The sequence below is a fragment of the Somniosus microcephalus genome, unplaced genomic scaffold, assembly GCF_052327205.1.
Source record: "Somniosus microcephalus isolate GS21.2 unplaced genomic scaffold, FLI_Smic_1.0 unresolved_chr2, whole genome shotgun sequence".
Lineage (NCBI taxonomy): Eukaryota > Metazoa > Chordata > Chondrichthyes > Squaliformes > Somniosidae > Somniosus > Somniosus microcephalus.
Genome location: NW_028225180.1, coordinates 9,418,670 through 9,441,979, shown reverse-complemented (window position 1 = coordinate 9,441,979; position 23,310 = coordinate 9,418,670). Strand labels below are relative to the sequence as shown.

At 54.2% G+C, this 23,310-nt stretch overlaps 1 protein-coding gene across 1 annotated transcript in view; it reads left to right on the top strand.

Annotated features, from left to right (window-relative positions):
* Positions 1-22,875, top strand: part of prpf19 (pre-mRNA processing factor 19) — a 79,703-nt gene extending 56,828 nt beyond the window's left edge. Inside the window, exons 7-16 of the mRNA XM_085975824.1 lie at positions 1,365-1,406; positions 4,002-4,076; positions 7,112-7,187; positions 7,317-7,426; positions 7,542-7,697; positions 9,929-9,998; positions 12,638-12,723; positions 14,327-14,497; positions 21,247-21,352; positions 22,111-22,875. Coding sequence (XP_085831950.1) covers positions 1,365-1,406; positions 4,002-4,076; positions 7,112-7,187; positions 7,317-7,426; positions 7,542-7,697; positions 9,929-9,998; positions 12,638-12,723; positions 14,327-14,497; positions 21,247-21,352; positions 22,111-22,208 — 990 coding nt within the window. The 3' untranslated portion in view covers positions 22,209-22,875. The remainder of the gene's footprint in view (positions 1-1,364; positions 1,407-4,001; positions 4,077-7,111; positions 7,188-7,316; positions 7,427-7,541; positions 7,698-9,928; positions 9,999-12,637; positions 12,724-14,326; positions 14,498-21,246; positions 21,353-22,110) is intronic.
* The last annotated feature ends 435 nt before the right edge of the window (positions 22,876-23,310 follow it).

Below are 23,310 nucleotides of genomic sequence, written 5' to 3'. Positions count from 1 at the left end.
AAATAGGGAGGGTTGTAGGGGCTGGAGGAGGTTACAGAGATAGGGAGGGTTGTAGGGGCTGGAGGAGGTTACAGAGATAGGGAGGGTTGTAGGGCTGGAGGAGGTTAGAGATAGGGAGGGTTGTAGTGGCTGGAGGAGGTTACAGAGATAGGGAGGGTTGTAGCGGCTGGGGGAGGTTACAGAGATGGGGAGGGTTGTAGGGCTGGAGGAGGTTATAGAGATAGGGAGGGTTGTAGGGGCTGGAGGAGGTTACAGAGATAGGGAGGGTTGTCGGTCTGGAGGAGGTTACAGACATAGGGAGGGTTGTAGGGGCTGGAGGAGGTTACAGAGATAGGGAGGGTTGTTGGGGCTGGAGGAGGTTACAGAGATCGGGAGGGTTGTAGGGGCTGGAGGAGGTTACAGAGATAGGGAGGGTTGTAGGGGCTGGAGGAGGTTACAGAGATAGGGAGGGTTGGGGCTGGAGGAGGTTACAGAGATAGGGAGGGTTGTAGGGCTGGAGGAGGTTACAGAGATAGGGAGGGTTGTAGGACTGGAGGAGGTTACAGAGATCGGGAGGGTTGTAGGGGCTGGAGGAGGTTACAGAGATCGGGAGGGTTGTCAGGGCTGGAGGAGGTTACAGAGATAGGGAGGGTTGTCGGGGCTGGACGATGTTACAGAGATAGGGAGGGTTGTCGGGCTGGAGGAGGTTACAGAGATAGGGAGGGTTGTAGTGGCTGGAGGAGGTTACAGAGATAGGGAGGGTTGTCGGGGCTGGAGGAGGTTACAGAGATAGGGAGGGTTGTAGTGGCTGGAGGAGGTTACAGTGATAGGGAGGGTTGTAGTGGTTGGAGGAGGTTACAGAGATAGGGAGGGTTGTAGGGGCTGGAGGAGGTTACAGAGATAGGGAGGGTTGTAGTGGTTGGAGGAGGTTACAGAGATAGGGAGGGTTGTCGGGGCTGGAGGAGGTTACAGAGATAGGGAGGGTTGTAGGGGCTGGAGGAGGTTACAGAGATAGGGAGGGTTGTAGTGGTTGGAGGAGGTTACAGAGATAGGGAGGGTTGTCGGGGCTGGAGGAGGTTACAGAGATAGGGAGGGTTGTCGGGGCTGGAGGAGGTTACAGAGATAGGGAGGGTTGTCGGGCTGGAGGAGGTTACAGAGATAGGGAGGGTTGTCGGGCTGGAGGAGGTTACAGAGATAGGGAGGGTTGTAGGGGCTGGAGGAGGTTACAGAGATCGGGAGGATTGAGGACTGTGGAGGGATTGGAAAGCAAAGATGAGAATGATTTACTTTGAGGGTGAATATTGTAATGGTCGAGTACCCGCTGCCTTCAGTCAGCAAGCTCTGTTTTGTCCGATATTCACCTTGTCTTTTCTCTCTCTCTCCAGCTTCAAGACAAGGCGACAGTGCTGACCACCGAACGCAAGAAGGTAAGCGATGAACGGGACGATCAGTCAACAGCACCTCAGCCAGCGCCAGCCTCTGTACCCCGGGGAGAGTGTCGGTCCTGCCCCGGTATGGAGTGCACACTCTCTCATCCCCCCTGTAGGGACCCACCCCAGCTGGACACAGTTCCACAAATGGGTCTCGGTGCAGGGAGGGAGAAACTTGCCAATTTATGAACCAGGTGGCAGACCATTTTACAAACTGGGGCCGGCTGGGGCAGACCATTTTACAAACTGGGGCCGGCTGGGGCAGACCATTTTACAAACTGGGGCCGGCTGGGGCAGACCATTTTACAAACGGGGGCCGGCTGGGGCAGACCATTTTACAAAGGGGGGCCGGCTGGGGCAGACCATTTTACAAATGGGGGCTGGCTGGGGCAGACCATTTTACAAACGGGGGCTGGCTGGGGCAGACCATTTTACAAACGGGGGCTGGCTGGGGCAGACCATTTTACAAACGGGGGTCGGCTGTGGCAGGCCATTTTACAAACGGGGGTCGGCTGTGGCAGACCATTTTACAAACGGGGGTCGGCTGGGGCAGACCATTTTACAAACGGGGGCCGGCTGGGGCAGACCATTTTACAAACGGGGGCCGGCTGGGGCAGGCCATTTTACAAACGGGGGCCGGCTGGGGCAGACCATTATACGAACGGGGGCTGGCTGGGGCAGACCATTTTATAAACAGTGGGGAAATAACAGAAAATGCTGGAAAAACTCAGCAGGTCAGGGAACATCCGTGGACAGAAATTTGAGTTGACGTTTCGGGTCGAACCCTTCTTCAGAACTGGAAAGAAAAGATAGATCGGAGGCAGGGCTGCTATCGGACAAAAGAATAAAAGAAACAAAAGAAGTAAAAAAGAGACAATAAAAGGTGTTCGAAGCTAGACGAGATGGTAATAGGCTGAGATTGGGTGTAAAGTGTACTGGCAGGGCAAGGGATAGCTGCCAGGTGTGAGAGAAACAAAAGGAAAGGGGGGGGGGGGAAAGGAGTGGAAAAATTACAAGAAAATAATGTAATAGGGGCCGAGGTTATGATCTGAAATTGTTGAACTCGATATTGAGTCTGGAGGGCTGCAGAGTGCCTAATCGGAAGATGAGGTGCTGTTCCTTGAGCTTACGCTGAGCTTCCGTGGAACAATGCAAGAGGCCAAGGACGGTGAGGTCCGAGTGGGAGTGGGGCGGTGAATTAAAGTGACAGGCGACCGGAAGCTTGGGGTCACCCTTACGGACTGAACGGAGGTGTTCCACAAAGCAGTCACCCAATCAGCGTTTGGTCTCCCCAATGTAGAGGAGACCACATCATGAGCAGCGAATACAGTATACTAGATTGCGAGAAGTACAAGTAAATCGCTGTTTCACCTGGAAGGGGTGTTTGGGTCTCTGGACAGTGGGAAGGGGGGAGGTATAAGGGCAGGTGTTGCATCTCCTGCGCTTGCACGGGACGGTGCCAGGCGAAGGGGAAGGGGTGTTTAGGGTGATAGAGGAGTGGACTAGGGTGTCTCGGAGGGAGCGGGTCCCTGCGGAATGCTGAGAGGGGAGGGGAGGGGAAGATACGTTTGGTGGTGGGATCACTTTGGAGGTAGGGCTGAGATTGGGTGTAAAGTGTACCATCTCGTCTAGCTTCTAATACCTTTCATTGTCTCTTTTTTACTTCTTTTGTTTCTTTTATTCTTTTGTCCAATCGCAGCCCTGCCTCCGATCTATCTTTTCTTTCCAGTTTTGAAGAAGGGTTCAACCCGAAACGTCAACTCAAATTTCTGTCCACGGATGTTGCCTGACCACCTGAGTTTTTCCAGCATTTTCTGTTGTTATTTCGGATTTCCAACATCCGCAGTATTTTGCTATCATAAACAGTGGGGCCTGGATGGGGCAGACCATTATACAAATGGGGGCCGGCTGGGGCAGACCATTTTGTAAACGGGGGTCGGCTGGGGCAGACCATTATACAAATGGGGGCCGGCTGGGGCAGACCATTTTGTAAACGGGGGTCGGCTGGGGCAGACCATTTTATAAACGGGGGGGGGTTGCTGGCTGGGGCAGACCATTTTATAAACGGGGGGGGTGGCTGGGGCAGATCATTTTATAAATGGGGGCCTGGATGGGGCAGACCATTTTACAAACGGGGGCCGGCTGGGGCAGACCATTTTGTAAACGGGGGTCGGCTGGGGCAGACCATTTTATAAACGGGGGCGGGGGGGCTGGCTGGGGCAGACCATTTTATAAACGGGGGGGGGTGGCTGGGGCAGATCATTTTATAAACGGGGGGTCCTGGATGGGGCAGACCATTTTACAAACGGGGGCCTGGATGGGGCAGACCATTTTATAAATGGGGGCCTGGATGGGGAAGACTATTTTGTTAACGTGGGGGCCAGATGGGACAGACCATTTTAGAAATGGGGGTGGTGGTGGGAGGGCGGACTATTTTATAAATGTGAACCGGGCCAGTTTATTAATTGGGGAGGAGCTGACTATTTAGTTAACGGGAGACGAGGATTGCCTGGCTCTTGCCTCTTGCTGTCGAGCAGCACGGCGAAGGGTGACCAATACATTTGCTGATTGTCCTCTGAATGTGTTTTACAGCGAGGCAAGACTGTCCCCGAGGAACTGGTGCGGGGCGAAGATCTCAGCAAGTACAGGCAGGTGGCATCGCACGTGGTGAGTCGACCCCGGGAATTAAAATCAGTACAACAATAACAGCAGCAACTCGCATTGACATAGCGCCTGTAACATAGTAAAACGTCCCCACGGCGCTTCACAGGAGCGATTTGCAAAACAAAGTTTGAAGGAGCGTCTCAAAGGAGCGGAGAGGTTTAGGGAGGGAATTCCACAGCTTAGGGGCCCAGGCAGCTGAAGGCACGGCCACCAACGGTGGAGCCATTAAAATCGATGGGTTTGTGCAAGAGGCCAGAATAGGAGGAGCGCAGAAATCTCGGAGGGTTGTAGGGGCTGGAGGAGGTTACAGAGATAGGGAGGGTTGTAGGGCTGGAGGAGGTTACAGAGATAGGGAGGGTTGTAGGGGCTGGAGGAGGTTACAGAGATAGGGAGGGTTGTCGGGGCTGGAGGAGGTTACAGAGATAGGGAGGGTTGTAGGGGCTGGAGGAGGTTACAGAGATAGGGAGGGTTGTAGGGGCTGGAGGAGGTTACAGAGATAGGGAGGGTTGTAGGGGCTGGAGGAGGTTACAGAGATAGGGAGGGTTGTAGTGGCTGGAGGAGGTACAGAGATAGGGAGGGTTGTAGGGCTGGAGGAGGTTAAAGAGATAGGGAGGGTTGTCGGGGCTGGAGGAGGTTACAGAGATAGGGAGTGTTGATGGGGCTGGAGGAGGTTACAGAGATAGGGAGGGTTGTAGGGCTGGAGGAGGTTACAGATAGGGAGGGTTGTAGGGGCTGGAGGAGGTTACAGAGATAGGGAGGGTTGTAGGGACTGGAGGAGGTTACAGATAGGGAGGGTTGTAGGGGCTGGAGGAGGTTACAGAGATAGGGAGGGTTGTAGGGGCTGGAGGAGGTTGCAGAGATAGGGAGGGTTGTAGGGCTGGAGGAGGTTACAGAGATAGGGAGGGGTGAGGCCATGGAGGGATTTGTAAACAAGAATGGAAAATTTTAAAGTTGAGGCGTTGCCGGACCACGAACCATTGTCAGCGAGCATGGGGGTGATGGGCGAATGGGACTTGTTGCGGGTTAGGACACGGGCAGCCGAGTTTTGGATGACCAAGTTTATGGAGGGTGGAATGTGGGATGCCCGCCAGGAGTACTGTTTTTTTCCTGGAGTACTGTGCACAGTTTTGGTCTCCTTATCTAAAGAAGGATATACTTCCCTTGGAGGCGGTGCAACGAAGGTTCACTAGATTGATTCCTGGGATGCGAGCGTTGTCCTATGATGAGAGATTGTGTAGAATGGGCCGATACTCTCTGGAGTTTAGAAGAATGTGAGGTGATCTCATTGAAACATACAAGATTCTGAAGGGGATTGACAGGGTAGATGCCGAGAGGTTGTTGGATGCTGGAGAGTCTAGAACTAAGGGGCATAGTCTCAGGATAAGGGTTCGACCATTTTAGACTGTGATGAGGAATTTCTTCACTCAGAGGGTGGTGAATCTTTGGAATTCTCTACCACAGAGGGCTGTGGGTGCTCAGTCGTTGAGTTTCGTCAAGACTGAAATCAATAGATTTTTGTATACTGTAGGGGGGCATCTTTTAACTGGCTTATGGTAATTTACCTGGTCAGGCAGCTTTGCCTGCACTCTGACCAGTTCCAACCTTTTACCTGGTTTACGGTAATTTACCTGGTCAGGCAGCCTTTTGCTGCTACGCTGTAAACCAATTTCCAAACAGCGGTTTCGAATCGCTACCCCACCTTCCAGTTCTGACTGGAGGGCTTATAATTAATGATATATTAAAAGGGACAACTGGTCTGGGTGTGAGAAAGTCAAACTTTTATTAAACTAAAGAAACAATAATCAAATATTAAACTATACCACACGAACACAGTAATTACAGTAAAATTGCTTAAATGGGGGGAAGGCAGACGGCAAAAACGAGGGATAAGTAGCTACAATGTTCATTAAACAATCTTAGCAATTTCCCCTTGATTACCACCCCCTAGCTAGGTTGCCTTACTGAGGGGCCAGAAACCTGCTCACCTGGGGTCCAGCGAAGTGAGAGAGAGCGATAGCTTCTCAGGAGCTATCTTTATACCTGGTGAGCTCCTCTTTGGCGCTGAAAAAGTCTGTCTGCAAAACTCGCGCCTAAAAGTTCCAATACACAAGAGAAAAGCTGTGATTGGCTGATTCAAAGTGGTTGGAATGGGTTAATGTGTCTGCACTGTGGGGCCGAAATGTTCCCGCCCACATCCGGAGCTCACCTGGGCTAAAACAAAAGGGAATCCAACTGCCCTATTGTTCAGAATGATGGATGATTCAAAACCTCATTCATACTGATCTGTTCCATATCAAAAGTCCGTGCCATGGCTTCAGTATCTCCATTGTGTGTGAGTGCTTTGAATGGGTTTAAATTTCTGTGTACACAGAGCCGATTGTTCTTGCGGTTAATCTCAAGTGGTTGTAATCCCTTATGTCAATAAACAACATCGATTGCTTAGAAGGGAACCTCCCTTTGATTGGCAGGTCTTACTCACAGCCACTGCTAGATCCTCCCACACAGACATACCCCAAGCTGCTAGCTGCTTTTCTTTTGTCTTTTGGCCATGCTTTCTGACGGCCATTTTCAAACCTCTTTGGAATATACACAGTTCGAAACTCAGAGGTACCATTTTTAATGAAATGTAATGCCTTAGATCCTGATGTTGCCCAAGTGCTGCTCTGCTCAACGCAGCTTTTCACGATTCTGGGTATGTTTTAAAAACACTGTCCTACCCAGAGGCAATTCAAAACACATGATTCTTCATCCACGATGTGGACCAATATTTTTCAATCTTCAGGGAAAATAGGGGAATTTTGTGAACCCCTACAATACGAAGGGAATCGAGGTATATGGGGATCGGGCGGTAAAGTGGCGTTGAGATCGAAGATCAACCATGATCTTATTGAATGATGGAGCAGGCTCCAGGGGCCGTTTGGCTCACTCCTGCTCCTATTTCTTGTGTTACTTCTGTTTCTCAGTGTGGTGTGAATCTGGCTGACATCAGTCACGGTTTCTCTGAGTCTCACCCTTCTACCTCTTGCTCTTGTTCCCAGGGTCTGCACAGTGCCAGCGTCCCAGGTATCCTGGCTCTTGACCTCTGCCCTTCGGACACGGCCAAGGTCCTTACAGGTAGGAAGAGCTTTTGAATGTATTGTGGGCGTCTCACCACCCCCCCCCCCCCCCCCCCCCGGAGGAGGCCCCGCCCCCGGAAGAACCCCCGCCCTGGATGACCCCTGTGTGTGTGTCTCTCCTCCGCAGGTGGAGCTGATAAAAACGTGGTGGTGTTCGACAAGAACTCGGAGCAAATATTGGCCACGCTCAAAGGTCACAGCAAGAAGGTCACGAGCGTGGTATACCATCCCAGTGAGGTGAGCATCTGTGTCGGAGGGTGTGCCACGGCCAGCGGGATCTTGCTTATCTTTATACTACTGGATGAAAATACTTAACCACGGGCTTCCTTTTTCCTCCTCCCTCCCCCTACAGAACATCGTCTTCTCCGCCTCTCCCGACACAACGATCCGGATCTGGTCTGTTTCCACCACGTCCTGCGTGCAAGTTGTCCGGGCCCACGAGGGATCCGTCACTGGCCTCAGTCTGCACGCCACAGGTGACTACCTACTGAGTGCTTCCGACGACCAGGTAAGTGAAGGTGGTCTCCGTGTGTGTGTATTTATTTTGTGGCCTTTTCACGGGACAGCGCACTGCGCTAGATGATATACCTATCAATTCCGTCCATGAAAAGCGACGAGTTAAGGTAGTAACTATAGGTTTTTATTGGCTAAATAACAGAGCCCACCCTCGTGGGTGATCGGTTCCAACAAGGAAGAATACTAGCCTTTATACCTGGGCAAGCAGGCGGAGCCATGGGCGGAGTCAGCTGAGGTATGCCTAGGTATAACAGCGTGCGTGGCAAGAGGTAACCTTGTGTAGTGATAACAATAGTGAACGGTTGTGAACGGTAACAGTGGTTTACCACACTAGACACCACTTCATCACAGTGAGTGATCCTTACCCTGCTGAATAAACAGTAACCCTGTACATTTACACCGTGAGTGATCCTTACCCTGCTGAATAAACAGTGAAAGTGACTGATCCTTACCCTGCTGAATAACTAGCTATAGTGAGTGATCCTTACCCTGCTGAATAAACAATGAAAGTGAATGATCCTTACCCTGCTGAATAACTAGTTATAGTGAGTGATCCTTACCCTGCTGAATAAACAGTTATAGTGAATGATCCTTACCCTGCTGAATGTAGAGTTAGTGATCCTTACCCTGCTGAATAAACAGTGAAAGTGAATGATCCTTACCCTGCTGAATAAACAGTGAAAGTGACTAATCCTTACCTTGCTGAATGTAGAGTTAGTGAGTGATCCTTACCCTGCTGAATAAACAGTTATAGTGAGTGACCCTTACCTTGCTGAATAAATAGTTATGGCGCGTGACCTTATCCTGCTCAATACAGTTCTAGTGAGTGATCTTTACCCTGCTGAATGTACAGTTACAGTGAGTGATCCTTACTGCTGAATGTACAGTTTAGTGAGTGATCCTTACCCTGCTGAATGTACAGTTACAGTGAGTGATCCTTACTGCTGAATGTACAGTTACAGTGAGTGATCCTTACTGCTGAATGTACAGTTATAGTGAGTGATCCTTACCCTGCTGAATGTACAGTTATAGTGAGTGATCCTTACCCTGCTGAATGTACAGTTATAGTGAGTGATCTTTACCCTGCTGAATGTACAGTTATAGTGAGTAATCCTTACCCTGCTGAATGTACAGTTACACAGTGAGTGATCCTTACTGCTGAATGTACAGTTAGTGAGTGATCCTTACTGCTGAATGTACAGCTATAGTGAGTGATCCTTACCCTGCTGAATGTATAGTTATAGTGAGTGATCCTTACCCTGCTGAATGTACAGCTATAGTGAGTGATCCTTACCCTGCTGAATGTACAGCTATAGTGAGTGATCCTCACCCTGCTGAACAAACAGCAACTCTGTACAGTTGCAGTGAGTTATCCTTACCCTGATGAATAAACAGTGACCCTTACCCTGAATATACAGTGTATCTGTACAATTACGCAGTGAGTGACCCTTACCCTGCTGAATAAACAGTGTCGCTGTACAGTTACTCAGTGAGTGATCCTTGCCCTGCTGAATAAATGGTGACTCTGTACAATTACCGCCCCCACTCCAGAGACATGAGCACATAATCCAGGCCGACACTCCCGGTACCAGTTGTGAGGGAACGCTGTACTTCATTGGCTGTAAAGGGCTTTGAGACGTCCTAAGGGGGTAAAATGCGCTCTTTCCCCCATAGGCCTGCAAATTTTTCCTTTTCAAGTATTTATCCAATTCCCCCTTTTGAAAGTTACTATTGAATCTGCTTCCACCGCCCTTTCAGGCAGCGCGTTCCAGGTCACAACAACTCGCTGCGTGAAACAATTTCTCCTCATCTCCCCCTCTGGTTCTTTTGCCAATCACTTTAAATCTGTGTCCTCTGGTTACTGACCCTCCTGCCACTGGCAATGGTTTTTCCCTAGTTACTCTATCAAAACCCTGCATCATTTTGAGCACCTCTATCAAATCTCCCCTTAACCTTCTCTGCTCCAAGGCGAACAATCCCAGCTTCTCCAGTCTCTCCACATAACTGAAGTCCCTCATCCCTGGTACCATTCTGGTCAATCTCCCCTTAACCTTCTCTGCTCCAAGGCGAACAATCCCAGCTTCTCCAGTCTCTCCACATAACTGAAGTCCCTCATCCCTGGTACCATTCTGGTCAATCTCCCCTTAACCTTCTCTGCTCCAAGGCGAACAATCCCAGCTTCTCCAGTCTCTCCACGTAACTGAAGTTTCTCTCTCTCCGCAGTACTGGGCGTTCTCTGATATACGTACAGGCCGCGTGCTGACCAAAGTCACGGACGAGGCAGCTGGATGCGGTAAGGGCTGGGATTGCAACCGAACCGAAGGGTGTGAGGCGGGGGAATGGGCAGGAGGGGTAAACGTGGCTGCCGTGAGTTTTACAAACAACATAACCCAGAGAACACTGATACAAAAGCAAAATACGGCAGGTGCTGGAAATCTGAAATAAAAGCAGGAAAGGCTGGACGTACTCAGCAGGTCAGGCAGCATCCATGGAGAGAGAAACGGAGTTAACGTTTCAGGCCGATGTCCCTTCGTCAGAACCGGAAAAGGATAGAGATGTAACAGGTTTTAAGCAAGTACAGAGGCAGGGACGGAGGGGAGGAAAGAACAAAAGGGAAGGTCTATGATCGGGTGGAAGGCAGGAGAGATTAAATCACTAAAGGGATGATGGGCCAAGACAAAAGGAGATGGTAATGGAACTTAACATAAGAGTTCGGAGCAGGAGTAGGTCACACGGTTCCTTGACCCTGCTCCGCCATTCAATGGGATCAAGGCCGATCTTCGACCTCAACTCCACTTTCCCGCCCGATCCCCATATCCCTTCATTCCCTTAGTGTCCAAAAATCCTGCTGTTCAAGAAAGGAGGGAGAGAGAAAACACGGAACTATAGGCCTGTTAGTCTGACTTCACTCATCGGGAAAATGCTAGAATCTATGATTAGGGACGTGGCAGCACTGCACTTAGAAAATCCTAATATGATTGGGCAGAGTCGACACGGATTTATGAAAGGGAAATCGTGTTTGACAAATGTTAGTTTTTTGAGGATGTAACTAGCAGGGTAGATAAGGGGGAACCAGTGGATGTGGTGTATTTGGATTATTAGAATGCATGCATTCGATAAGGTGCCACACGAGGTTATTAAACAAAATTAGGCCTCATGGGATTCGGGGTAATATATTCGCATGGATTGAGGATTGGTTAACGGACAGAAAACAGAGTAGGAATAAACGGGTTGGCAGGCTGTAACTAGTGGGGTGTTGCAGGGATCAGTGCTTGGGCCTCAGCTATTCACAATCTACATCAATGCCTTAGATGAAGGGACTGAGTGCAACGTCTCCAAGCTGGGTGGGAATGTAAGTTGTGAGGAGGATGCAAGGAGGCTTCAAGGGAATATAAACAGGCTAAGCCAGTGGGCAAGAACATGGCAGATGGAATGTAATGTGGAGAAATGTGAAGTTATCCACTTTGGTAGGAAAAATAGAAAAACAGAGTATTTTTTAAATGGTGAGAAATTGGGAAATGTTGGTGTTCGGAGGGACCTGGGTGTCCTTGTACACGAATCACTGAAAGTTAACCTGCAGGTACAGCAAGCAATTAGGAAAGAAGATAGTATATTAGCCTTTATTGCAAGAGGATTTGAGTATAAGAGTAAAGACGTCTTACTGCAATTATATAGGGCCCTGGTGAGGCCACACCTGGAGTATTGTGGACAGTTTTGGTCTCCTTACCTAAGGAAGGATATACTTGCCATAGAGGGAGTGCAACGAAGGTTCACCAGACTGGTTCCTGGGATGGGGGGATTGTCCTATGAGGAGAGATTGAGTAGACTAGGCCTATACTCTCTGGAGTTTAGAGGAATGAGAGGTGATCTCATTGAAACATACAACATTCTTACAGGGCTTGACAGGGTAGATGCAGGGAGGATGTTCCCCCTGGCTGGAGAGTCTAGAACCAGGGGTCATAGTCTCAGGATACGGGGTCGGCCATTTAAGACTGAGATGAGGAGAAATTTCTTCACTCAGAGGGAGGTGAATATTTGGAATTCTCTACCCCAGAGGGCTGTGGAGGTTCAGTCTTTGAGTATATTCAAGGCTGAGATCGATAGATTTTTGGAATCGAGGGATATGGGGATCGGGCGGGAAAGTGGAGTTGAGGTCAATGATCAGCCATGATCTTATTGAATAGCGGAGCAGGCTCGAGGGGCCAAATGGCCGACTCCTGCTCCTATTTCTTGTGGAATGAGATTGAGTTAGAAACATAGAAGATAGGAGCAGGAGTCGACCATTCGGCCCCTCGAGCCTGCTCCGCCATTCAATGAGATCATGGCTGATCATCCAAATTCAGTACCCTGTCCCTGCTTTCTCCCCATGTCCCTTGATCCCTTTAGCCTTAAGAAAGATATCTAACTCCTTCTTGAATACATTTATTAAGTTGGCCTCAACTGTCTTCTGCGGTAGAGAATTCCACAGGTTCACCCCTCTCTGGGTGAAGAAATTCCTCCTCATCTCAGTCCTAAATGGCTTACCCCTTATCCTTAGACTGTGACCCCTGGTTCTGGACTCCCCGACCATCAGGAACATCCTTCCTGCATCTAGTCTGTCTAGTCCTGTTAGAATTTTATAAGTTTCAATGAGATCCCCTCTCATTCTTCTAAACTCCAGCGAATATAAGCCCAATCAGCCCAATCTCCTCTCATACGTCATTCCTGCCATCCCAGGTATCAGTTTGGTGAATCTTCGCTGCACTCCCTCCATGGCAAGAACATCCTTCCTCAGATAAGGCGACCAAAACTGCACACAATACTAGTTGTGCCGAATCGAGCTGAGTTTGAGGAGGGCGTGTTTGCCCGTTAATAGTGTAACTGTCACCGAATGATGTATGCGGGGCCCTGGTAACACCATGAATTGACGTGGCATCCTCTCCTCTTCCCCAGCCCTGACCTGTGCCCAGTTCCATCCTGACGGTTTGATCTTCGGTACCGGGACCATTGACTCACAGATCAAGATCTGGGACCTGAAGGTAAGGCGTCGAAAGGCACAGTCCTGCTCCGACTGACACTCGCCCAATCTATTATACGTTGTGTGGGATCCCAGCATTGCGTCCTTCCTCCCCATTTCCCCCTCCCCCTCAGTTGATTTACCTCATCACCTCTCCAGCCAGACAGGACTATCTTGCCACCTGGCCGATGTCGCAATCCCTGACCCCCAATTGGCCACTGTCCCAACTCCTGATTCCCGATTGGCCAACGTCTCGTGGCTTATTGCCGATTGGCCATTGTCGCCACTCCTGGTTCCTGATTGGCCGATGTCCCCAGCTCCCTGTCGCCGATGGGCCGATGTCTCCACTCCTGATTCCGGATTGGCCGATGTCCCCAGCTCCCTGTCGCCGGTTGGCCGATGTCCCCAGCCCCCTGTCGCCGGTTGGCCGATGTCCCCAGCCCCCTGTCGCCGGTTGGCCGATGTCCCCAGCCCCCTGTCGCCGGTTGGCCGATGTCCCCAGCCCCCTGTCGCCGGTTGGCCGATGCCCCCAGCCCCCTGTCGCCGGTTGGCCGATGTCCCCAGCCCCCTGTCGCCGGTTGGCCGATGCCCCCAGCCCCCTGTCGCCGGTTGGCCGATGTCCCCAGCCCCCTGTCGCCGGTTGGCCGATGTCCCCAGTCGCCGGTTGGCCGATGTCCCCAGCCCCCTGTCGCCGGTTGGCCGATGTCCCCAGTCGCCGGTTGGCCGATGTCCCCAGCCCCCTGTCGCCGGTTGGCCGATGTCCCCAGCCCCCTGTCGCCGGTTGGCCGATGTCCCCAGCCCCCTGTCGCCGGTTGGCCGATGTCCCCAGCCCCCTGTCGCCGGTTGGCCGATGTCCCCAGCCCCCTGTCGCCGGTTGGTCGATGTTGCAAAGCTTGTTGCTGATTGGCCGATCTCCCGGCCGGTGAACACCACCTCTCTCAGTTGCGGTGAGTTCTGGCTGTAGATCAGGCCTGGGACCAGTAGGGCCCGCTACTGTACAGCGACTATCACCTTCCATCTGTCAGAGGGGCCTTTGGGATTTCAACCGCTGATTTGTGTGTGGGGTTGCTGGGGGGCGGGGGGGGTGGATTTTCCACGGACCCCACAGTTGGAGGGGCAGTACTGAGGGAGTGCTGCACTGTCGGAGGGGCAGTACTGAGGGAGCGCCGCACTGTCGGAGGGGCAGTACAGAGGGAGCACTGCACTGTCGGAGGGGCAGTACTGAGGGAGCGCTGTACTGTCGGAGGGGCAGTACTGAGGGAGCGCTGCACTGTCAGAGGTGCCGTCTTTTGGGATGAGGTGTCAAACCGAGGGCCCCATCTAGCCCCTTAGGTGGATGTATAAGATCCTGCAAATGATCCTGCAGCCACTATTAGATTAAGAGCAGGGGGGTCCTAGGCCCAATATTTATCCCTCAACCATCACTTTCAAAGAAGAAAACTATTGATTAACTCATTATTGGTTCACTTACTTGGATCTTGCTTGCAAAAGTAAAATGGCTGCCACCTTGACCTACACAACGGGTGTGAGCGCACTTTGCCGAACGGTTTGTTGGCTGTGAAGAGCTTCGGCAAGCACGTGTCGGTTATCCTGTTTCACGCCTCGTCTTGTGTCTCTCTGTGCAGGAACGAACGAACGTGGCTAATTTCCCGGGGCACTCGGGCCCCATCACCAGCATCGCCTTCTCCGAGAACGGCTACTACCTGGCCACAGCGGCTGACGACTCCCAGGTCAAGCTCTGGGATCTGCGCAAGCTGAAGAACTTCAAGACCATCCAGCTGGACGATCACTACGAGGTAAATTCCGCCGAGGAACTTCGGGAAATGCGATGGTTACATTGCTGGACGAGCAGCACAGTTGGTCTCGGTCTCGCTCTCTCTCCCCCTTGATGCGCTATCAATTACTCATAAAAGACTGAGAGTTAAGAGAGTAACTAAAGGCTTTTATTAACAAAAGAATGAAGGTCTGCCTCGAGTGGTCGACCGGCCCAGAAATACAAAGGGCTGGGGAGCAGTCAGCCAAGGCATGTCCAGGCATGTACACAGTGGAATACAAACAGTGGTTTACCACATTCACCCCTTGTTTAAAATTGAGTCCGGCGGGGTGAAGTGTATTAAAAGTTAGTGTATTGGAGTCTCTCCGGAGGTCTTGTCTGCCGCTGTGATCGGCGTGGCGACGGCAGGTGTAGTGGAGCTTCCGGCGTCGAGTCCTGCGTAGGCTGTGGCACAGGCGTGTCGTCCTCGTAGATGTCGAGCGGGTCGTGGGGCCCAGGCCTGCCGTCTGCTGGGGCTGGATATCGGATCGTGGGGGGGGGGGGGTGGTAGTGAGTAGTGGGTTACTGCGGCCCCCGAGGGTGCAAGGTCTCTTATGGAGACTGTGTCCTCCCGCCCGTCCGGGTATGCAATGTAAGCATACTGGGGGTTGGCGTGGAGGAGGTCGACCCTCTCGACCAGGGGGTCCGTTTTATGGGTCCTCACGTGTCTTCTCAGTAGGACCGGCCCTGGGGACATCAGCCATGGCGGTAGCGATGTCCCCGATGTGGACTTCCTTGGGAAGACAAACATTTTCTCATGGGGGGTGGCGTTAGTGGCAGTGCAGAGCAGTGACCGAATAGAGTGGAGCGCATCGGGGAGCACATCCTGCCAGCGGGAGGTTGGAAGGCCCCTAGACTTTAAGGCTAGCAGGGCGGCCTTCCAAACTGTCGCATTTTCTCTTTCCACCTGTCCGTTCCCCCGGGGGTTGTAACTGGTGGTACTGCTTGTGGCAATACCCCTAGTTAGCAGGTACTGACGGAGTTCGTCGCTCATAAACGATGAGCCCCGGTCGCTATGGATATAGTTGGGGAAACCGAACAGGGTGAAGAGGTCGTTCAGACATTTAATGACCGTGGCACTGGTCATGTCCGGGCAGGGGATGGCGAACGGGAAACGGGAGTACTCATCAATAATATTGAGGAAGTACACATTGCGGTCGGAGGAGGGGAGAGGCCCTTTAAAATCAACGCTCAGGGGCGAGTGGCTTTTATCAGGTGGGCCCTGTCTGGTCTATAAAAGTGCGGTTTGCACTCAGCGCAGACTTGGCAGTTCCTGGTCATGGTCCTGACCTCCTCAATAGAGTAAGGCAGGTTGCGGGCCTTGATGAAGTGGAAGAACCTGGTGACCCCCGGGTGGCAGAGGTCATTGTGGAGGGCCCGCATTCTATCGATCTGCGCGCTGGCGCAGGTGCCACGCGATAGCGCATCCGGGGGTTCATTGAGCTTCCCGGGCCGGTACAAGATCTCGTAATTGTAGGTGGAAAGTTCGATTCTCCACCTCAAGATCTTGTCATTTTTGATTTTGCCCCTCTGCTTGTTGTTAAACATGAAAGCAACTGAACGCTGGTCAGTGAGCAGGGTAAATCGTTTTCCGGCCAGGTAGTGCCTCCAATGACGCACAGCCTCCACAATCGCCTGGGCCTCCTTCTCAACAGTGGAGTGTCTGGTCTCCGGGCCTTGGAGGGTTCGTGAAAAGAAGGCCACGGGTCTCCTGGAGGGTTCGTGAAAAGAAGGCCACGGGTCTCCCCGCCTGATTGAGGGTAGCGGCCAGGGCAAAGTCGGACGCGTCGCTTTCCACCTGGAAGGGGATGGATTCGTCCACTGCGTGCATGGTGGCTTTGGCAATGCCCTCCTTGATACGGTGGAAGGCTAAGCGGGCCTCTGCCGTCAAGGGAAAAGAGGTGGACTTGATCAGCGGACGGGCCTTGTCCGCATAGTAGGGGACCCACTGGGCGTAATAGGAGAAAAACCCTAGGCACCTCTTCAGGGCCTTGAGGCAGTGGGGCAGTGGGAGTTCCATAAGGGGACGCATCCGGTCGGGGCCGATGACTCCGTGTTCCACAACACAGCCAAGGATGGCGAGGCGGTGTTGGGGGCCTGCTGCGTTCCGGCTGTCGTCCAAGATGGCGGCGTCCATGATCCCCATGTGGCTGGAGGCGTCCAAAATGGCTGCTGTACCGGTGGTTCGCACATGGCCGGGGAGGCCCAAGATGGCGGCCCGCATGGCCCACACGCGGCGCTGCTGGGGTTCGGGGTGGCTTTGGCCCTGCAGATGCTAGCGTAGTGTCCCTTCTTCCCGCAGCCCGAGCAGATCACGTTTTTCGCCGGGCAGCGCGCTCTGGGGTGTTTTGCCTGGCCACAGAAGTAGCATTTCTGGCCTTGGGACACTGCTGCGGTAGTTGGGCCGTTGCTGGGGTGTGGCTGGGGTGGCACGGCGCTATGAGGCGGTCCTACCGTGTCCCAGGCTGTCATTCCCCGCGGCGTCCACGGTGCAGAGGAGTAGGCATCCATGCCCCGGTAGGCTGCATCCAATGATAGTGCGAGTTCAGAGGCCTTGTTGAGGTCGAGGTCACTCTGCTCCAACAGTCGCTGTCGGGTGTAATTGGATCTGTGGCCCGCTACAAAAGCGTCCTGGATAAGTTCCTCTGTGTACACGGCGGCCTTTACATCCTTACAACCACAGGCCCGGCCAAGCACAGACAGTGCCTGAAGGTATTCCACGGTCGATTCCCCAGGTTGTTGTTTACGACTCCCCAGAAGGTGCCTGGCGTACACTTCGTTCACTGGGCGCGTGTACTGGTCCTTGAGCTTGATAGCGTCCGCGTACGAGGTCGCGTCTTGGATGACCGAGTACACTCGGTGGTTCACTTTGGAGGTCAGGACATCCAGTTTGTCCTCGTCCGATTTGATTGCTGTGGAGGCGGTCAGGAATTTTTCGAAACACTTAAGCCAGTGAGTAAACTTGGTGGATGAGTCCGCCTCCCGATGATCTAAGTCCAGGCATGCTGGTGTGAGGATCTTCTCCATTATAAAAATTTTGTTAATAAAATTGATGCGCTATCAATTACTCATAAAAGACTGAGAGTTAAGAGAGTAACTAAAGGCTTTTATTAACAAAAGAATGAAGGTCTGCCTCGAGTGGTCGACCGGTCCAGAAATACAAAGGGCTGGGGAGCAGTCACCTTTATACTAGGACTTGTGGGAGGAGTCAGTCCAGGCATGTACACAGTGGAATACAAACAGTGGTTTACCACACCCCTGCCCCCCCCGCCCCCCCCCCCCCCCCCGAGTCTGAAGGTCATGTGTTCGAGGCCCCACTCCAGAGACTTGAGCCTCATAACGCCAGGCCGACACTCCCGGGTTGTCCAGTACTGAGGGAGCACTGCACTGTCGGAGGGGCAGTACTGAGGGAGCGTTTCACTGTCGGGAGGGGCAGTACTGAGGGAGAGCTGCACTGTCGGAGGGGCAGTACTGAGGGAGTGCTGCACTGTCGGAGGGGCAGTACTGAGGGAGCGCTGCACTGTCGGAGGGGCAGTACTGAGGGAGCGCTGCACTGTCGGAGGGGCAGTACTGAGGGAGCGCTGCACTGTGAGAGGGGCAGTACTGAGGGAGCGCTGCACTGTCGGAGGGGCAGTACTGAGGGAGCGCTGCACTGTCGGAGGGGCAGTACTGAGGGAGCGCTGCACTGTCGGAGGGACAGTACTGAGGGAGCGCTGCACTGTCGGAGGGGCAGTACTGAGGGAGAGCTGCACTGTCGGAGGGGCAGTACTGAGGGAGCGCTGCACTGTCGGAGGGGCAGTACTGAGGGAGCGCTGCACTGTCGGAGGGGCAGTACTGAGGGAGCGCCGCACTGTCGGAGGGGCAGTACTGAGGGAGTGCTGCACTGTCGGAGGGGCAGTACTGAGGGAGCGCTGCACTGTCGGAGGGGCAGTACTGAGGGAGCGCTGCACTGTCGGAGGGGCAGTACTGAGGGAGCGCTGCACTGTCGGAGGGGCAGTACTGAGGGAGCGTTGCACTGTCGGAGGGTCAGTACTGAGGGAGCGCTGCACTGTCGGAGGGGCAGTACTGAGGGAGCGCTGCACTGTCGGAGGGGCAGTACTGAGGGAGCGCTGCACTGTCGGAGGGGCAGTACTGAGGGAGCGTTGCACTGTCGGAGGGGCAGTACTGAGGGAGCGTTGCACTGTCGGAGGGGCAGTACTGAGGGAGTGCCGCACTGTCGGAGGGGCAGTACTGAGGGAGCGTTGCACTGTCGGAGGGGCAGTACTGAGGGAGCGCTGCAGTGTCGGAGGGGCAGTACTGAGGGAGCGTTGCACTGTCGGAGGGGCAGTACTGAGGGAGCGCTGCACTGTCGGAGGGGCAGTACTGAGGGAGCGCCGCACTGTCAGAGGGGCAGTACTGAGGGAGCGCTGCACTGCCGGAGGGGCAGTACTGAGGGAGCGCCGCACTGTCAGAGGGGCAGTACTGAGGGAGCGTTGCACTGTCGGAGGGGCAGTACTGAGGGAGCGCTGCACTGTCGGAGGGGCAGTACTGAGGGAGCGCTGCACTGTCGGAGGGGCAGTACTGAGGGAGCGCTGCACTGTCGGAGGGGCAGTACTGAGGGAGTGCTGCACTGTCGGAGGGGCAGTACTGAGGGAGCGCCGCACTGTCGGAGGGGCAGTACTGAGGGAGCGCCGCACTGTCGGAGGGGCAGTACTGAGGGAGCGCCGCACTGTCGGAGGGGCAGTACTGAGGGAGAGCTGCACTGTCGGAGGGGCAGTACTGAGGGAGCGCTGCACTGTCGGAGGGGCAGTACTGAGGGAGCGCTGCACTGTCGGAGGGGCAGTACTGAGGGAGCGCTGCACTGTCGGAGGGGCAGTCCTGAGGGAGCGCCGCACTGTCGGAGGGGCAGTACTGAGGGAGCGCTGCACTGTCGGAGGGGCAGTACTGAGGGAGTGCTGCACTGTCGGAGGGGCAGTACTGAGCGAGTGCTGCACTGTCGGAGGGGCAGTACTGAGGGAGCGCTGCACTGTGGGAGGGGCAGTACTGAGGGAGCGCTGCACTGTCGGAGGGGCAGTACTGAGGGAGCACTGCACTGTCGGAGGGGCAGTACTGAGGGAGCGCTGCACTGTCGGAGGGGCAGTACTGAGGGAGCGCTGCACTGTCGGAGGGGCAGTACTGAGGGAGCGCTGCACTGTCGGAGGGGCAGTACTGAGGGAGCGCTGCACTGTCGGAGGGGCAGTACTGAGGGAGCACTGCACTGTCGGAGGGGCAGTACTGAGGGAGCGCTGCACTGTCGGAGGGGCAGTACTGAGGGAGCGCTGCACTGTCGGAGGGGCAGTACTGAGGGAGTGCTGCACTGTCGGAGGGGCAGTACTGAGGGAGCGCCGCACTGTTAAAGGTACCGTCTATCGGATGAAACGTTAAACCGTGATCCCTGTCTGCCCCCTCAGCTGGACATAAAAGATCCCATGGACACTATTGGAAGAGGAACAAAGGAGATCTCCCCGGTGTCCTGGGGCCAATATTTATCTCTCAACCAACGTCACTAAAAAGCAGATGATCTGGTCATTTATCACATTGCTGTTTGTGGGAGCTTGCTGTGCGCAAATTGCCTGCCGCGTGTCCGACAGTACAACAGCGACCACATTTGGAAGAAACAGCACTTCATGGGCTGTGAAGCACTTTGGTACGTCCTGAGGTGGTGAAAGGTGCTGGAGAAATGGGGGAGTTCCTCCTTTTAACCTGGAGAACACGAGCACGAATCCCACCACTGCAGCCTGAGAGTTTTGAATTCAGGTTAAAAATAAATCTGGCAATATCAGTACAAGTGACCATGAAGCTGTGGGATCGTCCTTTACAAACCTAACTGGTTCACCCGTGTCCCTTCAGGGATGGAAAGCTGCTGTCCTTTCCCGGTCTGGGCTGATGTGTGACTGCAGTCCCACACCAACCTTGACCTTTTTTTTAATCCTTCACGGGATGTGGGCGTCGCTGGCAAGGCTGGCAGTTATTGCCCATCCCTAGTTGCCCCTTGAGAAGGTGGTGGTGAGCCACCTTCTTGAACTGCTGCAGTCCGTGTGGTGAAGGTGCTCCCACGGTGCTGTTAGGGAGGGAGTTCCAGGATTTTGACCCAGCGACGATGAAGGATCGGCCGATATATTTCCAAGCCAGGATGGTGTGTGACTTGGAGGGGAACTTGGAGATGGTGGTGTTCCCATGCGCCTGCTGCCCTTGTCCTTCTAGGTAGAAGAGGTCGCGGGTTTGGGAGGTGCTGCCGAAGAAGCCTTGGCGAGTTGCTGCAGTGCATCTTGTAGATGGTCCACACTGCAGCCACGGTGCGCCGGTGGTGGAGGGAGTGAATGTTTAAGGTGGTGGATGGGGTGTCAATCAAGCGGGCTGCTTTGTCCTGAATGGTGTCGAGCTTCTTGAGTGTTGTTGGAGCTGCACTCATCCAGGCAAGTGGAGAGTATTCCATCACACTCCTGACTTGTGCCTTGTAGATGGTGGAAAGGCTTTGGGGAGTCAGGAGGTGAGACACTCGCCGCAGAATTCCCAGCCTCTGACCTGCTCAGTTAAGTTTCTGGTCAGTGTTAACTGCCCTCTGAAGTGCCCAGTTTGTACGAAAACCGCTGCACGGCGAGTGTGAGAGGAAGGGGCAACTCTGGAGGGGCTCCATTTCTCGCCCCGTCAGCCCTGACTCAGATGGAAATGTTTGCCATTGCTGCCTAATGTCTCGCCCTCCCTTCGCTCCAGGTGAAATGCTTGACCTTCGACCAAAGCGGCACGTACCTGGCCGTGGGAGGGACTGATATTCGGGTGTACGTCTGCAAGCAGTGGGCCGAGGTGTTGCACTTCACAGGTAAGGGCTGGCACACCCCCAACATAGAGCTCTCTCTTCCCCCCCCCCCCCTCTCTCTTCTCTCCCCCCCCTCTCTCTCTCCCCCCCCTCTCTCTCTCCCCCCCCTCTCTCTCTCCCCCCCCTCCCCCTCCCCCTCCCCCCCTCTCTCTCTCCCCCTCCCCCCCTCTCTCTCTCCCCCTCCCCCCCTCTCTCTCTCCCCCTCCCCCCCTCTCTCTCTCCCCCTCCCCCCCTCTCTCTCCCCCCCTCTCTCTCTCCCCCCCCCCCCTCTCTCTCCCTCCCCTCTCTCTCTCTCTCTCTCTCCCCCTCTCTCTCTCTCTCCCCCTCTCTCTCTCTCCCCCTCTCTCTCTCTCCCCCTCTCTCTCTCCCCCTCTCTCTCTCCCCCTCTCTCTCTCCCCCCCTCTCTCTCCCCCCCTCTCTCTCCCCCCCTCTCTCTCCCCCCCCTCTCTCTCCCCCCCCTCTCTCTCCCCCCCCTCTCTCTCTCCCCCTCCCCCCCCACTCTCCCCCCCCTTCCTCCTCCCCCCCCTCTCTCTCCCCCCCTCTCCTCTCCTCCTCCCCTCCCCCCTCGACACAGCCCTCACCTCCACCCCCCTCTCTCCCCCCCTCTCTCCCCCCCCCCCCTCCTCTCCCCCCTCTCTCCCCTCTCCCCCTCTCTCCCCCCCCTCTCTCTCTCCCCCCCTCCTCTCTCCTCCTCTCTCCCCTCCTCCCCCCCCCCTCTGCTGTAGTTACATTATTCCCATTACCTCTTCTCTCGCACACAGAGCACAGCGGTCTGTCCACAGGGATCTCGTTCGGTGAACACTCTCGCTTCCTGGCGTCAAGCAGCATGGATCGCAGCCTCAAGCTCTACAGCCTGTAGCGCCTCCCGCTCCCAGTAACAGTGGGACCTCAGCCCTGTCGCTGCTCCCGGTAACCGTGGGACCTCAACCTGCCGCCTCTTCCCCCTCCCCGTAACCATGGGACCTCGGCCTATAGACCCTCGCCCATGAACCCCCAGTCTGTCCTGAACCGCCCCGTACCAATCCCCGTCCCCCCTTCTCTCCCCAAACACTTTCCCCGAACCCCACTTCTCCCCAAACACAGGGTTTGGTGGGGGGGGTGAAGCTAAAAAGGGGCGGACTCGCATCGCTCGCCCATTGACCCATTCCACCCGTTCTCCCCAGCCCCCGTTTCCAGTCTCCGCCCCCCCCCCATCAAGCCGCCCTCGCGCAGCCTAGTTTTATTCTGTTTCGGGGCAGGTTTGAGGTCCCAGTGAACAGGCGCAGGCCTCAGTACCGCCACGTCGAAGCCCCTCGCCCCCGACACGCACGCACAGGAGCGTTCCGGCCCATCGCTTTCACCCGGAGAGAAGAAAAGGGCGGGTGATGTCTGGGACTCGAGCTTTTGACTGTCAAGTTGGTCTTAATGGCGCAGTGCTGAATGTTCCCCCTCTCTCTCTCTCTTGCGAGTCTGTTGCTGAAAAGATTTGCAAAGTAATGTGAAGGTTGTGTGTTTTCTTTTTCTAAAATAAAAGTGTCAAACGATAACATTTGCGGTTGTAATTACGTTTTATTTCTTTCGCCTCAGACTCCTGCCCCCCCCCCCATGTCCGCAACGGTCAGACAGTGACTGTAACAGGCCTGTTTGGGACAGAGCCCCACACACACACACAGAGAACAGGAGAAGTCCAGTATCTCAACAACTTGCACTCTTACAACTGGCAAAGCCAGCATTTATTGTCCATCCCAAATGGCCTTTGAGGTGGTGGTGATTTCAGAGAGCAGTTAAGAGTCAGCCACGTCGCTGTGGGCCTGGAGTCACATATAGGCCAGACCGGGTAAGGGCGGCAGATTTCCTCCCCTACAGGACATTAGTGAACCAGCTGGGTTTTTTCGACAAGTTTCGTGATCACCGTTACTGATACTAGCTTTTTATTCCAGATTTATTTAATTAACTGAATTTGAAATTCCCCAGCTGCTGTG